The sequence below is a fragment of the Nilaparvata lugens genome, chromosome 8, assembly GCF_014356525.2.
Source record: "Nilaparvata lugens isolate BPH chromosome 8, ASM1435652v1, whole genome shotgun sequence".
In the NCBI taxonomy this organism is placed as follows: domain Eukaryota; kingdom Metazoa; phylum Arthropoda; class Insecta; order Hemiptera; family Delphacidae; genus Nilaparvata; species Nilaparvata lugens.
This window is the reverse complement of record NC_052511.1, coordinates 41169680-41184284: the sequence shown is the minus strand read 5'-3', so window position 1 is coordinate 41184284 and position 14605 is coordinate 41169680. Positions and strand designations below refer to the sequence as shown.

Here is a 14605-nt window from a genome sequence, read left to right as displayed (position 1 = left end):
CACAAGTTGTTCTTTGCCGGTATTGCCATATTGTAATTGAGAATATTTACTTTATTAATTTGTATATAATTTTCATGGCATATAAATTAAATTTAATTTGAATCTTGCAAGGGAAAAATATAGTAAGGTATAAGAGTCTAGAAAAATTATACACTGTACAAAATTACTTCTTACTTGGGATGGACATGCGCAGCAGAGAAAGCATACAGCGGGAGGGATACAGAGGCGCCGTGTTGCCGTTTTGAAGCGGCCAGCGTTCTCCAACTTCTAGTGACTGTTCATGTGCTCTTGCTACACATGCGGAGTTTCCTGTCTGGAAGCAGTCAGACGACTGAAAAATTGGCAACTGCGCTTCTATCTATGACTCTATTAATTGGCTGATCTCCCTCCATTTCTCTGTGCCGCATATTACTTCAAGTCAGAGGTGGTTTTGTACGGACTATAGTTGGCTGGGTCTTGTACAATGAATGGAGCAAGACAGAGCACAAATACAGATGCATGTTGGCCGAATGGAAGGAACTAGGAGAAGAGGTCGCCCTAGAACCCGCTAGCTTCAAGATGTGGAGAGAGAGCTGGCGTGCTTGCGAGTGAGAAAATGGAGGAGGCGAGCAAGTGATAGGTATTATTGGTTGCGAACTGTTAAGGAGGCCGTGGTCAACGTAGGGCTGCAGTGCTACGTAAGTAAGTGATAAATTAATCGAACTTCATTCCTGATGAAGTCATGAATAAATAAAATCAACTATCATCAATGATTCATATGTCATCATGTATGATCATGGCAGCATGACAACGAATCGATTCTATGTTTGAAAAGAGCATGACAGAGGGAGATGTAAGAAGGAAAGATCTGGAAGAGGAAAAAATAAAATTTAAGAGAGAAAAGCTAGAATTGCCAAGTATTGTGACAGTATTGTACACTTACTGGCAAAACTCTCCAAGTCAAAAACTACAGTTTTGAGTTATAAGCATAAATAGGATTTTCGGAGAGTACTACCATGCTACCAAGAGCAATTGCGTTTAGGATTCAACACTTACTACGTGTAATGATCGAATTTCTTAATCACACTTTTGCATGATATTCATTCAAAATTAATAACTTAAAAAATGACCATTTCAATAAAAAATGTAATAAATTCAAAATCATAATGTCACATTTGGTAAGTTTTCCTGACTACCAAACAGCAAACACTGCTCACCATTTCCTAAATAATTTCATTACTATGCATTAATAAATTATGTTTGTGGAAAGCAAAACTCATCAAAGATGGTTAGTGAATTATGCTTGATGAAGCGCTGTGTTCATGAGGATCAAAAACTCATTAATGATGGTTTAGTGAATTTTGCTAGGCCATAAATTTGATTCCTTAAAAACTAAAAGACTTTGGTGAATTTTGCCAGACAAGAAAAATATTTCTAGCAAGTTAGTGAGATCTAATGAAATAGAAAAAGAAAATAATGAAAGATATGACTTGGTGAGTTCTGCCTACTCAAAGAACTACGTCATTTTTCATGCCTATTCAAATACATAACTGAAAATGAGCAATTTTGTAGTTAGTGAGTTTTGCCAGAACGGGGACGATCAATAATATGATTGATAGCGATAAAGTCGGCTACAAAATGGAGTACAATTCTTATAAAACGTTTCAAATCGATTAGGTATGTATTCTTGAGATGACATGGACATGGCTAGAATTAAGCTATTACCAAATATTTAGTATATGAAAGAGATAGAACTACTAAATGGGTGGTGGGTGTTATTGAGAACAAACTTCAAACAGAAAAACTAATCAGTTTTGCAATTCAGCAACAGAAAAAGTCAATACGGTAATACGTTTTGAAATTATATGCGAGATAGAGTTGAATTACTTTATGAAAAGTAGATGTCAAGAAACGCTTGATTCCACTACTAGAATAGGTAGTCTATATGGATATGAAATAATATGAATGAGTTTGGAATTTTGGGAATATATATTATAATTAGATACTTTCTCAGACAATCGTGATTTTTTATTCCATTCAGTAATGATTGAGAGAGGTTGACAGAGTAGATTCCAATGACATATCTCGTTTAAATTATTAAGCTGAATAACTGACTAGTTACTGCCAATGTATCCATAAAACATCCATTGGTTACTACTAGAACGTTACTTATTCAGTGAAAAAAATAATAATATTATATTTTAATATTCTCTCTCTCAAAGGGAGAAAATAATCAACAACCATGATACCAAGACTTGAAAACTAAAGAACAATATCATTACAAATTTGATAGCTTTTCACAGATGATCATTATTCAGTTTTTCCTTAAAAACAGCTGATTCACAACAACTAAGAAACAGAGAAACAAGCTTAACCTACAAAGGAGATTTTTCTTGATCGTCAAAATGTCTGACCGAATAACACAGCTACAAGATCTCGTGTCCCGTCTATCTTGTACGTTTTCCGAGAGTCTAGGAGTGATCGGACAATTTTCCGAGCCACAAAAGTTTCCCGAAATGGAAGAATTGAAACGGTTACGAGCCGAAAAGAGGCGTTTGAGAGCTGAGCAGAAAAAGCGTAAACAAGTCGTGTCGGATTTGCCAATGAATCAGAAAAAAGTTTTGGAAAATAGCCAGCATGTCAACTATTCGGCCGATTTTGCCAAGGTAATCGTTCAACTTTCAACTCATATTGATACAATAGTTGACACACTACCTGACCCGTTTTTATCTTCAGAACTACAGGTAAACTTATTACTAAATTTATGTGGATTATTTCCATGTAAGACATAGTCAAAGTAGAGCGTAGTCTTGATAATTTAAGGAATTGCATGATCAGTCTTGTGATTTACATCCTCTTTGTTTGGTATTGTACAAAAACCATATTAAAAAAAAGAATAATTGTACCCAATATTAGAATTCTATAAAATGTTTTCTGAGGGATGAAGTCTAGTTTGATAACATCCAAAAGTGAATAATACATTTATCATCCATTTATTTGAGTTTTATGAGTCTGTATATATTATCAATTTTAGAAATTGGTGAGTTCTCTTTCCACCAATATAATACTAGATCTCTTACCAATAATGGGTAGGAATTCGGATTTATCAAGGAAAAAATAAGGTGTCTTTCCAATTGGCTTTTTCTTATCAACCTTGAATATTATTGCACCTACTTCTCACGAAAACTTGATATTTTTACAATTTTGAACTCAAGTCAGTCGAGTTTTAAGAACCAGGCCTGCTTTTTAGAAATTTTCATTTTATAGTAGTTATCGATCGTTTCAATATGTATTACGGCTCTTATATAGTGAGGTCCATGTTGTAATGACAGTATTTGATCAACTTTGGTTTTGGTATCCTTGTCAATCATTCGACGAAGCCGGTGGTACTATTCTTTTCTAGGTCCACAACGATGCCAATTATGTTTTTGACAGTGTAGAAATATAATTAATTAATGCAGAGAATCGGCATCGCTATTCTTCTATCTTCATCCACTGTCATTATAACGTGTACCTCACTATATACGTAGAAATTTCCCTCAAATCTGACCAGTAAGTCGGACTGATTTCAATAGGCTAATATTCTCGGCTAGCTTGGAATTTGGCTGTCTTTAGACGGACTGGAGGCCAAAAATATGATATTTGATATTATGAGCTACTTTTGTTCTAGTTCCATGATTTGGTCCACACGTGAGAGTTCAGCCTTCGATTCGGCTGATACGTCATACTGGATGCCGAATGGAGAAGCCTACAGTTACTAATATCATATTTAATTGTTTGATTCCTGAATATTATTTCATCCAGTTATTTATCTCTTTATATTCATATCCAATTGATGGAAGAAATTTTCTCCAACAAATAATTTTCATAACTTTGACTCTCTCATTCGTGTATAAATCTCCATTGAATATGGTAAATAGGATGTAGTTGATATTAGTCAAATATTGGATTTATAATAATGTTTTAAAGTAGAATCACTTTCAACTATAGTTTGTGTAGAACAAGTTGAGACCTAGCCCTCCATACGAAGAAATTACAGGGTTGCCAAGTCGTGTAAAATTGCAACTTTCTCAAATTTCCAATTCAACGTCAGAATTGGATGTAGTTTGAATCATCCCCGATATCCTAGTAGTGCTAAAAAAGTTTCAGAAGATTTGTTTTTCTTTTGAATATCACTTCTCTCAGAATCATATAGCGTCGTAATGCGTAATAATTTTATATCAAATGAACGGGGATATATCTCCTTTCTATTGGTGTCTGAATCATTTTTATCCGACCCATAGATATTTTTCAATTAATAATTCGTTTTGTCAATGTCGAGACATTTCGAGCAGAAAACATTAAATTTTCGACATGCTGGAAATTTTTTTGTTTAGATAAGTGGGTGGTGAAAGCGAGAAAGTTTCTCAGAAATAATTGAAATTATTTTTTCAATTGTCAAAAGTAGTCGGAAGATCGTATTTTTATTTATTTATTTATTTATATATTACATGTCATAGGCCATTACAAGAAAAGCATGGACAATTGTCATACAAAAATCAGTCAATAAAAACATAACTTAATCTAGCAATACAAGTTCTTAGATATATCTAGCAATACAAGATTATTTTGGTCTCAAAGGAATTTTAAAGTAAGAAGAGTGGCTGCATGGTATGCATTGTGTACCAAATTGTATGCTAAAGGCTGGCAATTAACAAGATTATTTGACTGAATATTATTTCAAACGCAAGCAGCTGATTGCCTCTAGAAAGGCTGTAATGAAACGCCGTTTGGATTATTCAAGGCGAGGTTGTCATTTTCACTATCTATGATCATCTGGCTTGCAGTTGCTGAATTTTTCAATCGGTCTGTATTTTGAATTTGTTGAACCCAGGCTATTGATAGCATATGGCGGCACACCATTCAGCCGCTATCATTGACTTTGAAACTCCTGATAGGCCAAAATACGATCTTCCGAGTACGTTTGACAACTGGAAAAATAATTTCAATTATTTCTGAGAAACTTTCTCGCTTGTACCACCTACTTATCTTTCGAAACAAAAAAGTTTCTAGCATGTCGAAAATTTCATGTCTCCTGCTCGAAATGTCTCGACATTGACGAACATATATTATTAATTAAAAAATAACTATGGGTCGGATAAAAATGATCCAGACACTAATAGAAAGGAGAGAGTCTCTCCGATCATTTGATATATAAAATTATTACGCATTAAGACGCTACATGATTCTGAGAGAAGTGATATTCAAAATAAAAATACAAATCTTCGCAATGTTTCCATTCTATCATAAAAGTTAAATTCCCTTTTAATCCTTCAACCCTGAAACGTTTTTAGCACTACTAGGATATCGGGGATGATATTCTACATCCAATTCTGATGTTGAATTGGAAATTTGAGAAAGTTGCAATTTTACACGATTTGGCAATCCTGTAATTTCTTCGGATGGAGGGCCAAGTCTCAACTTGTTTTACACAAACTATAATCAAATTCCCCAGGCAAGAAGCTTGGAAGTTCTGCAAGAAGAAAATGAAGAAGCAGCCGAAAAGCTAGATGAGCTCTTGAATACTGGAGAAAAACTATTGAAGAAAATCAGAGAGGCCAGATCTTTTCTATCCAATGGTTATCTTGAAGCTATGTCTGCAAAATAGGGTTGTGATAATAGAAACATCAAAAAAAGGATTACATATGAAGCACCTCAAACTATGATTATAAAGAATCGCTAATGAAATGTTCATCCTCGAACAATAAAAATATAATCACTTTTGGAATAAAAGAATCGTTTTCATTTTCTTACATATCATATCAAATTTGGGATTATTAAATGAATAAATATAGAGACAAATATATCCTGGAATTACAATTATTTCATTTATTTTAGGATTTACAAAGTAATATAATTAAATAATATTATGTCATAAGATAATATCATGATATAAGTAAATAAGAGTAGTGTACATAGTTTTATAATGGAGATGGTAAATATTCTAAAAATTCTACGCTATTTACAATTATTTACACATACTATGAATCCTTTTTTATCAAATTTCAGCTACTGTATTTCATGTCTTGAAAGATCGTTTTTAATCACTTTCTATCAGTTGATCAATCATATGGGTGGTCAGGAAAGATCCTTTCAGCATCATCAATTATTATCATAATAGGTCCAGAAATGGTTCATGGAGTTCACCCTTCATCCTTAGCAACGTTTATTGAAGATTAGACCAATTATGATTGGGCAATAAAATTTCTCTCTCTATTCTGCAGGTATCCTTGGCTCCAAAGTCACAGGGTAGCCATCAGCTAACTCCAACATTATAGATAGCCTGAAGTTCAAGTTATTCTTATCCAGATTTGATTTCACTTTGAATTTCCTCAAGACAGTTGAAAGCACTGTTTTTATCGAGTACACTCCGTACTTGTAACCTGTAAAAATCACATGAGAGATTATAGCGAATGACATTTATGACATTAGATGACATTAGAGATTATGTATTAGCGCAATTCCTTAGTTGTATATCATGCAGATCAATACATTTTCTATAGACTTATAATTAGATTTTGCTTCTATCATTTGAGTTGGAGATTACACTATAATGTAGAAAAAGAATTGAAAAAAAAATTAGTTGACTGGAGATAACAACCACGATAAGTTTCGGTTGCGGAATCGTTTGTCTGTCTACCTGCTAATATCAGTGTATCATCATAGAGAAACAATAGCGTATCTCTATGGTATCATCAAGCACAAGTCACATAGGTTTGCGATGATTGTAAAAAAATAAGGGAAAAATATTGCTCCATTATTTGTAAATTTATCAGAATGTTGTCAATTAGAGGTGTATCATGAATTCCAAACTAGAGAACAAAATAAATTGCTACACAAGATTGCTATTCTACAAAGTAGAGTAAAGTAAGTCAAGTACAAGAATCAACTTTCTATAGTAAACATATAATGGGGTTCCAAAAGAATTGGCTATGTGATATGTGAACAAATACATTGAATAATGAATATCGATAGATATTGGCGTATAAAATTGATAAGTTATACGTATAAACAACCTATACCTATGCCTATGTTATTGTTTCTCTATGCTATTACCTACATCGCTCATGCATATAGTAAACCAATTATTATAATGGGATCTGGTACATGCAAGATCAAAGCTTAACACAGTATGTCATGTTTGTGGATAGGCTAGTCGTGGCCTATTATCTAGCTCAATTGATAATATAGGTACTAATAATTTAATTAATCAATACAATCAATTGATAATATAAATTTATCTTGAAGCTCAGCCAAACATGATGAATTGAATTTTTCCCGCGAATGGAACTTTCTTACTATTTGATGTAATTGAATGTTTCCCTAATTGAAATACTCTTACACTACTTGGGACAAGTTGCACAAAGGCCTGTTGAAATAATTCCAATCGTGATTAGATGCCACGAGAACCAATCAGAGGAGCCGTAACCTCTAAAAATGATTAAAATTAAACAGGGTTTTGTGCAAACGGGACTCAATGTGTTAGGAATGAAATAAACTACTGCAATATTTTGTTCAAGCACAAACTTATTAAAATTATCAATTTTTTTAACTGAATAAATAATCAATAGTGGAACCTGGAATTGAGATTCTCACATATCAGAGTTCTTGTCTGGTTCTGTAGAAATATTCTTTTGATGTTTTCTAATGAGGGCTCTCCATACTCACTCGGCCGAGCTGAGTGTCAATAATACCGTTAAAACTCTTGAGGAGAATATTTCAACTGAGCCGTACTCCGATACTAAATTTTCGGAATCATTGAAGAACAACATTTTCTCATTGAGAGTAGACTACTATTGAGAGTAGAATATTCTACTGGAAGTAGAATACTCTCAATGCCGTAGAATATAAAAATTGATGAGAGACTATATTCTTGATCTATCTTTTAATTGTTAACTTTCCGAGTTGTTGTAAAGTTTATATTGTGGTGGGAACTCTAATTAATCGAAAACGACTCGTTATTGTCAAAACAATTAATTTATTTAAAATGAGTTCTTTAATTATTTGAGTTGGTATATTAATTACTCAGATGTTATTGGGACTCAGTAGAGTCCTAACATACTCGACTGTAAAGAGAACATATGATCTCTTTACAGTATTATAGTATGCTGTAATGAAAATCACATGTTTTCTTTTTCTGCAAACAGCTGTTCACCGGCTTGATTTAATGCATGGAAAACAGCTGCAATTGAGTAAGTATGACAAAAAGTACTATAACGTATCAGTTTTGGTTGTAATACCATTATCAATCTCTAGTCAACTGAAACCTTAAAAATTGAGCAGTAGAATATACAGTAAGGGAAAAGACCGACGATTGGCCTTTAGCTGTCGACCAATGAAGGTTGAGGGTGACCTCGACCAATGACATTAGAGCTCAACCGTCATTATAAGTCGACAGCTAATGGCCGATCGTCTTCCCCCATTCTTTATTATACTGTATCCTGTTTCTCAATGTTTAATTTTCCAGTTAATTAAAGATTGATAATGGTGTTACAACCAAACCGCGTGTTACATAAATTACATAAATTGCTTCAATAAATCACTGGTTTTGACAATATCACATCGTTATAATTACTGTAATTTTGTCTTATTAAGAGTAAATAATTTTTTTCCTATTAAGTATCTTATATCAATTCTTACACATTTTTAAACTTCTTTTCTGTGGATGAGTATTCCTTCAACATATTATTGTTTTTTTCAGATTTGATATAGTTTCACTTTTTGATACTGTAGTTTTTAATATTGATCATTATTATATTATCTATAGTTTATAATAGATTAAATCTTTTTTTCATATTAATTATTGCTAATAAATTGTTGGTGAAACACTCACCAGGACATATTCTGAGGCCGTAGCTGAATGGCAGATAGCTGAACTTTGGTCTGGTTGCCTCATACTCAGGTAGGAAATGGTCGGGGTAGAATTCATCGGGGTGTGACCAGTATTTTGGGTTTCGGTGTAGATTGTAAAGAAGCATATACACGGTAGCTCCAGTTGGAATTATCCTGTCTTTGGCTCCTCCTTTACCTGAAAATAACACAATTATGTGATTGATTAACATTAGAAGATCTCTTATCAGCTGAATGTAATATTTTTGTAAGTAAAAGCTCCAACTATTGTGATAGGCTTTTAATCACTTTTTGTTATTAAAACGAACGACTAGCAGTCAGATTTTTCACTATAAATGAATAATTAACCACTCACTGTGACAACGAGATCTTTCGGCAGGTCCGCCATCTTCCTGGTTGACAACCTGGTTGTCGACTGCAAGTTGCTCTTTTTAATAGCAAAAAGTGATTTGATAAAAAGCAGTTCATTAGAAAGCAACATTGAAGGTTTTTAATCTTCATTTTAGAACCAAATGAACTAGTTTAGAATTATAAACTAAAAACTTCAAACAAAACTTAAATCTAGTTTAGTTTTTGGAAACTAAACTGGTTTTTGCAAGCTAGTTGGAGAACTACTAATTAGAAACTTCCTCCCTCTATATGAAATTTTCACAATGACTACATGTAAAGTCCAAAACAGTCTCCATTTAATTTCAAGAATTCTAATCTAACTTGTAGTGATCCAAATATAGAGTCTGCTTCACTCATTCAAGCTAGCTAAATGCAAATCAAATCAGTTCCATATTACTCTATTAGTTTCATACTTCTCTGGAAATTAACCAGAGATTAACCAACAAGGATTTATGATAAAGCTTATCTTATCAAGTGTTTCAAACATCTACGAGAATATGAAGGTTGAGTATTGGAAGTGTATCTCATCTGTCCTTTTTTTACAGATAGAGAGATAGAAAATTGCCTTTATTTTGTACACTTTAAAACATCACAAGTGTTATGGGCTGAGGCAATAAAAGCCCCTCGTTTACTAAATCCACCCTTATATATATATATATATATATATATATATATATATATATATATATATATATATATATATATTGGAAAATACCTCGTGGTATGAATTACTCATCAAAGTTCATAATATGAAGGCTACGAACTGGGATGATTCTTGGAAAGCAGTAGTTGCCTGTATCGGTTCTGCTCCAGAAATTTGAAATGAATTAATCCCTAGAGTCTGGTTCGAAATTTCCCCGAGGGCAGCAGAGGATGTTGAGACCCTCGAAATGTCATTAAGGCGTATTGGCATTGGAATTTGTTGAGCAACGTTGAAGAAAACGAAGTTTACCATCGTTGAAGTCTATTGTAGACGTTAATAATGTTACCAATTTACAAATTTTGGAGATTGATGAAACAACTAAATTTCATGTTCTATAATATTATAATTAGGAGTATCTCAATTTCCCGGCCTCACACGATTTGTGAACTTAGATACTATAGGTTTCCATATTTATCTATTGATTGTATTCTCGGATCGCTCTCTAGGAGATAAAGATATGAATAATCGCAGATCGATCTTAGTGACCGGGCCCTAAATGGTCTGTCCACTCATTATAAATAACTGTGAATAGACAGACCACTTTAAGAAATAATTTCAAATTATTGTATCTGTAAACTATGATCATAAACAATGTACCTAGAATACATCGGCTTATAGGTACATTGATTATAACTATAGCCAGACCTATTCAGGTGATAGACTTCTTCACAACCAAAGATTTTCCAACAACTTGAAACCTCTCGAGTGTTTTATTTATTGATCGAAGTATATGAATGAATGTCAAGCTATGAAGGAACGTTAATAAACCAATAGAAAACCACTACTAGAAACTGCTCTTTACGAGAATTATGTGAGATGAATGGACTTGAAGTAACTAATAATATAATATTTAGTCGACCAATCAACATACATTGTACAAAATATTTCAGAAAAAAAACACTCTTAACTGGTGTAGCAAACACCGTCGCATGCACAATACATTGTATATCAAAGTCTAAATGAAACCCCCAAGGTAATCCTGTGTGGGGCCCTTCTTCATACTTTTATTCACAATAGAAAAAAAATGAAATGAAATAAGTAAAAAATCAAATGAAAAGATAGTCATACTTGGATATTACACATAAATTTAAAAACTGTAAAATTTTGAAAAAAAACTGTCAAAACTGTCTTTTCTTGTTAGGGCTACTCTTGAATACACACAATGAATAAACAATTTTAAGAAGGGTACTCAGATTTTTATTTTTATTTCTATTGAAGTATAACCTATCCACTGTGATATATCAATCTGTTATAACAAGGCAAATCCTTGCTCAATACTATAAATAGACAAACTAGTAAAATCAATCAAGATTTTTTTCCGGAGGATCAATCAAGAAGGTGAATCAAGATAAATCAATCAAGAAGGATTCCGGCTGAGAGGAGGAAACGAGGACGACCACGAACAGTTTGGCAGCAAAACATAGAAGAGGCCATGGAGAGCAGGGGCATCCAACAAGACGTATGGAGAGATAGAGGCAGATGGCGTGTTGAGTGCGGGAAACGGCCGGGAAGGCTGTGAAACCCGCGTATTAGGTATTAGGCGTATTAGGATTAGGTAGGAATTTTTTACATTCTATTGAGCCAAAGAACTTTACAACTGGCCATGTCAACAAGTATTGAAAAATACAGAAAATATCAGGAGCTTATGAAATGTAGCACAGGCCACTGCATGATATTTATAACGTTAAATTTCTTCAAATCAAGGAAAAGCCGTCTTCATGAGAGTTTGAGAAAACAAAAAATACGTCTCACAATAAGTTTTGAAGAAGCTACAATATTGTTTCATTATTGGATTGAAGTTTTCTAACTAATAATATTCTTTAACCGTGGGAGTGTTGGTAATAGAATTCTCGAATTTCAAAGGAGAACAGTGGTGTTGAAGGTCTCTGAACTTTTTGAAGTGTTCTTAACTTCTTTCTGCGAGTAGTGAGTGCTTCATCCGACCATTTTTCGACGCAATTTTTTATTGAATGTTGTCGACGGGGTGAAAAAAGTTGGCAAGAGACAGTTATAAGTACGCGCCTGCTCTAGCGTAGAATATGGATGCAGGAAGTTGAGAAATCTTATGAAAAAGTCGGCGAAAGTTGGTAACAAGTCGTCTCTTCCTTTGGCGCCGCACCCATAAATCTTGGCGACTTTATTGCTTCAATTCTGTTTCGGATGACAACGTCGCACTAGTTTTTCGCTTTTCGGCAGATCTGAGATAAGAAAAATATCTCGAATGCAATTAGGCTTATTTTGGGTGGGGTTTGAGGTTAGGGAAACCACTTCCGGATTTAGTTTTGGATTTCTCATCTTGGATGAACTTTTTTTGATCTTGTTGACTTCATATTGTCGTGAGCGAACATTGACCACCAATAACTGCAATGAGCAAGCAGGAAAACGAAAGATGGCTGGTACTGACCAAGCAATCATGGTTAAGTGATAGAGTGGACATTACTGTTCAAACTTCGCAACATATCAAATAAAAAAGTCATTCTATCCTATTCTATTCTACAAGCCAAGTTACAAAGAATATAATGATCCATGAATGGTTTTCTATGGTATTTCCCGAGTAAATTTGCAACTGAGGCTCATATGCACCACCTACGTTTAACGCTAATCTGGGTTTAAACGAAAAGCTGAGCTATCTCCGTTTAAACGTAGTTTTACTAATGAATTCGTTACTTTCTCCAAATAAATTAAACTCGAATTATAGTTTAAACCATTAGCTGACTCAGCAACTGAAACACATTGTAATTAATACAAATATAAATTGATTAAACTGGTTTAATAGTCAACCCAACTTTGGAGAGAACGACCCAATGAAGCACAAGCTGCTGAAACGATTAATCAGCTGTTTGTTCAAACCCGGATTGAAACAAATTATTGACCGAGCGAACTGAGGTCTAAGGCAGGATGCACACTGGAGAAACGCATTTCGTGAAGCCATCTTTCATGAAACTTGTTCCATGCAATCCGTTTCACTCGCGCATGCATGCAAAAGAATCGTTCTCTGCTTAATCTTATCAGTCGATTGCGAGCAACTTTTGTCTCACGTTTCCTGAAACTTTTTTCACGAAACGCGTTTCTCCGGTGTGCATCCCGCCTAAGATTCAAGTCGACGATTTTTCATTTCTCTTTATGTTTATATTTATGTTCATATGTTCAGAGTATAGGAATTGTCAAACATTCATAATACATACAGTAATACAATAAAAGAAGAAAAATCACACAAAGGAACCCTCTCTACACACAAACTCTTCTGTGGTATAGAATACTCCAAGCATTAGAAAACTTTCAAACTCCTTCTCAAAAACATTGATACCTATCTTCACAATTTTTCAAATGAGTAGGAAGCTTTCTAATAAATTTAAGGCCCATATATGATGTTTATGTTTTTTCCTCAAAATTTCTTTTGGATTAAACGGACCTTGTCAAACAAAACATCTGTGTGTCGAAGAGCATCTGTTTAATCTAATAGAATCTATAAGAACAGTGAAAAATCGTACATCCAAAAATCGATGTGTGTGTAACTAGTCTGATTCGAGACCCACCTGGCAGAATGATGTCCCGCTCGACAGTGCGGGCCATGTGTGGTGGACAGGTGATTCGCACCGTCTCCTTGACGACCATCTCCAGCTGAGTCATCATGGCTAGGTCCTCGAGGGTGGCCGGTCGGTCCGAGTCACCGAAGATCTCCCTCAGTTCGGCATAGACGCGATCCTGGAGCTCTTGGTCCATTCCTAGCATTACCAGTGCGTGACTGGAGGCAACGGCTGATGTGTCAGAACCCTGGACAATCAAAGAAATTTGTTGCATGGATAATCGATAGAATTTGAGACGGTTTCAAATCTATATCGACGAAATTTCCATCATTTTTATAGATTGATATACCGGTATTCAATTTCAAGTTAATAATAATCATTACCTCCTGTTCTTCATCTAGTATCATACTTTGCATTGCTTACTTCTTACTACCGATATCTTCACTACGGTCCTAGCTAGGATCGAATAATTGCAATTGGAGAATTTGATATAGGTACTCCACTTCTTGGTATATTAAAGGCCACTTCTTGGCCTTGTGACTGAAATGGTACATCACCACGTATTGACGCTCGGTTGCACAAAATCCTTTTGAATTTTAATCGTGATTAAATAGGTACCTCGAAAAGCAATCAGAAGAGGTTTTTTTTTGAAAAGAAGGTTTCTCTGATTGGTTCTTGTCTCTCGTGGCATTTATTCATTATTAGAATTCAACAGGTTTTTGTGCAACTGGGCCTGGCAATTCCAATTTTTTTCAATTATTGTTATCAATAGATGAGTTAGGTGGTTATAAGTACAATATTTTTTGTTTTATAGTAATTCTACTGTTCATTTATGAGAGGAAAACTCTCAAATTGTGGTGAAATTGTGTATGGAGTAATAAATAGATTTATTCAAATAGATAAGCACATGGCAAAATTCGACGCATTCCACAATCCTTCCTTGAATATCAATCTTCATTGAGAGAAGGATCGCTGTTTTACAATTGCTCACTTTCTCAATGATAATGAAAATTCCTGGTTAGCATATCAACTTACTATTGAAATGAAGTTGAAGTTTCATTGGTGAAACTGGCAACAATTTCAGATGAATTCAGGCATTTAATACAATTTTGGATGA

General features: G+C 34.2%; 2 protein-coding genes across 5 annotated transcripts in view; one reads left to right on the top strand and one right to left on the bottom strand.

Annotated features, from left to right (window-relative positions):
- The first annotated feature begins 2047 nt into the window (after positions 1-2047).
- On the top strand, positions 2048-5832 carry LOC111045594 (mediator of RNA polymerase II transcription subunit 21-like). Of its 2 annotated transcripts, none has more exons than XM_022331048.2 (2): positions 2048-2645; positions 5474-5832. In XM_022331048.2, exons 1-2 carry the CDS (start codon positions 2385-2387, stop codon positions 5624-5626), a joined length of 414 nt encoding a protein of 137 aa, XP_022186740.1. In that variant the 5' UTR covers positions 2048-2384; the 3' UTR covers positions 5627-5832. The 2 variants fall into 2 exon arrangements, with proteins under 2 accessions (XP_022186740.1, XP_022186732.1); XM_022331040.2 differs by having other exon boundaries at positions 2307-2723; positions 5474-5827.
- The window catches only part of LOC111045399 (cytochrome P450 4C1), a 38148-nt gene continuing 29372 nt past the window's right edge, over positions 5830-14605 (bottom strand). For 2 of the 3 annotated variants that reach the window (XM_039434774.1, XM_039434776.1), the window contains 3 exons: positions 13498-13735; positions 8852-9046; positions 5831-6401 (listed from right to left, as the gene is read on the bottom strand). In XM_039434774.1, coding sequence (XP_039290708.1) covers positions 6232-6401; positions 8852-9046; positions 13498-13735 — 603 coding nt within the window. In that variant the 3' untranslated portion in view covers positions 5831-6231. Of the gene's footprint in view, positions 6402-8851; positions 9047-13497; positions 13736-14605 lie in introns of all 3 variants that reach the window. The other variant, XM_039434775.1, reaches the window with a different exon arrangement.

Bases quoted from the DNA above. Each gene is read 5' to 3' on its own strand.
- LOC111045594 (XM_022331040.2), top strand. From the start codon at position 2,385: ATGTCTGACCGAATAACACAGCTACAAGATCTCGTGTCCCGTCTATCT. The intron at 2,724-5,473 runs GTAAACTTATTA...CAAATTCCCCAG, and splicing joins TTTTATCTTCAGAACTACAG to GCAAGAAGCTTGGAAGTTCT.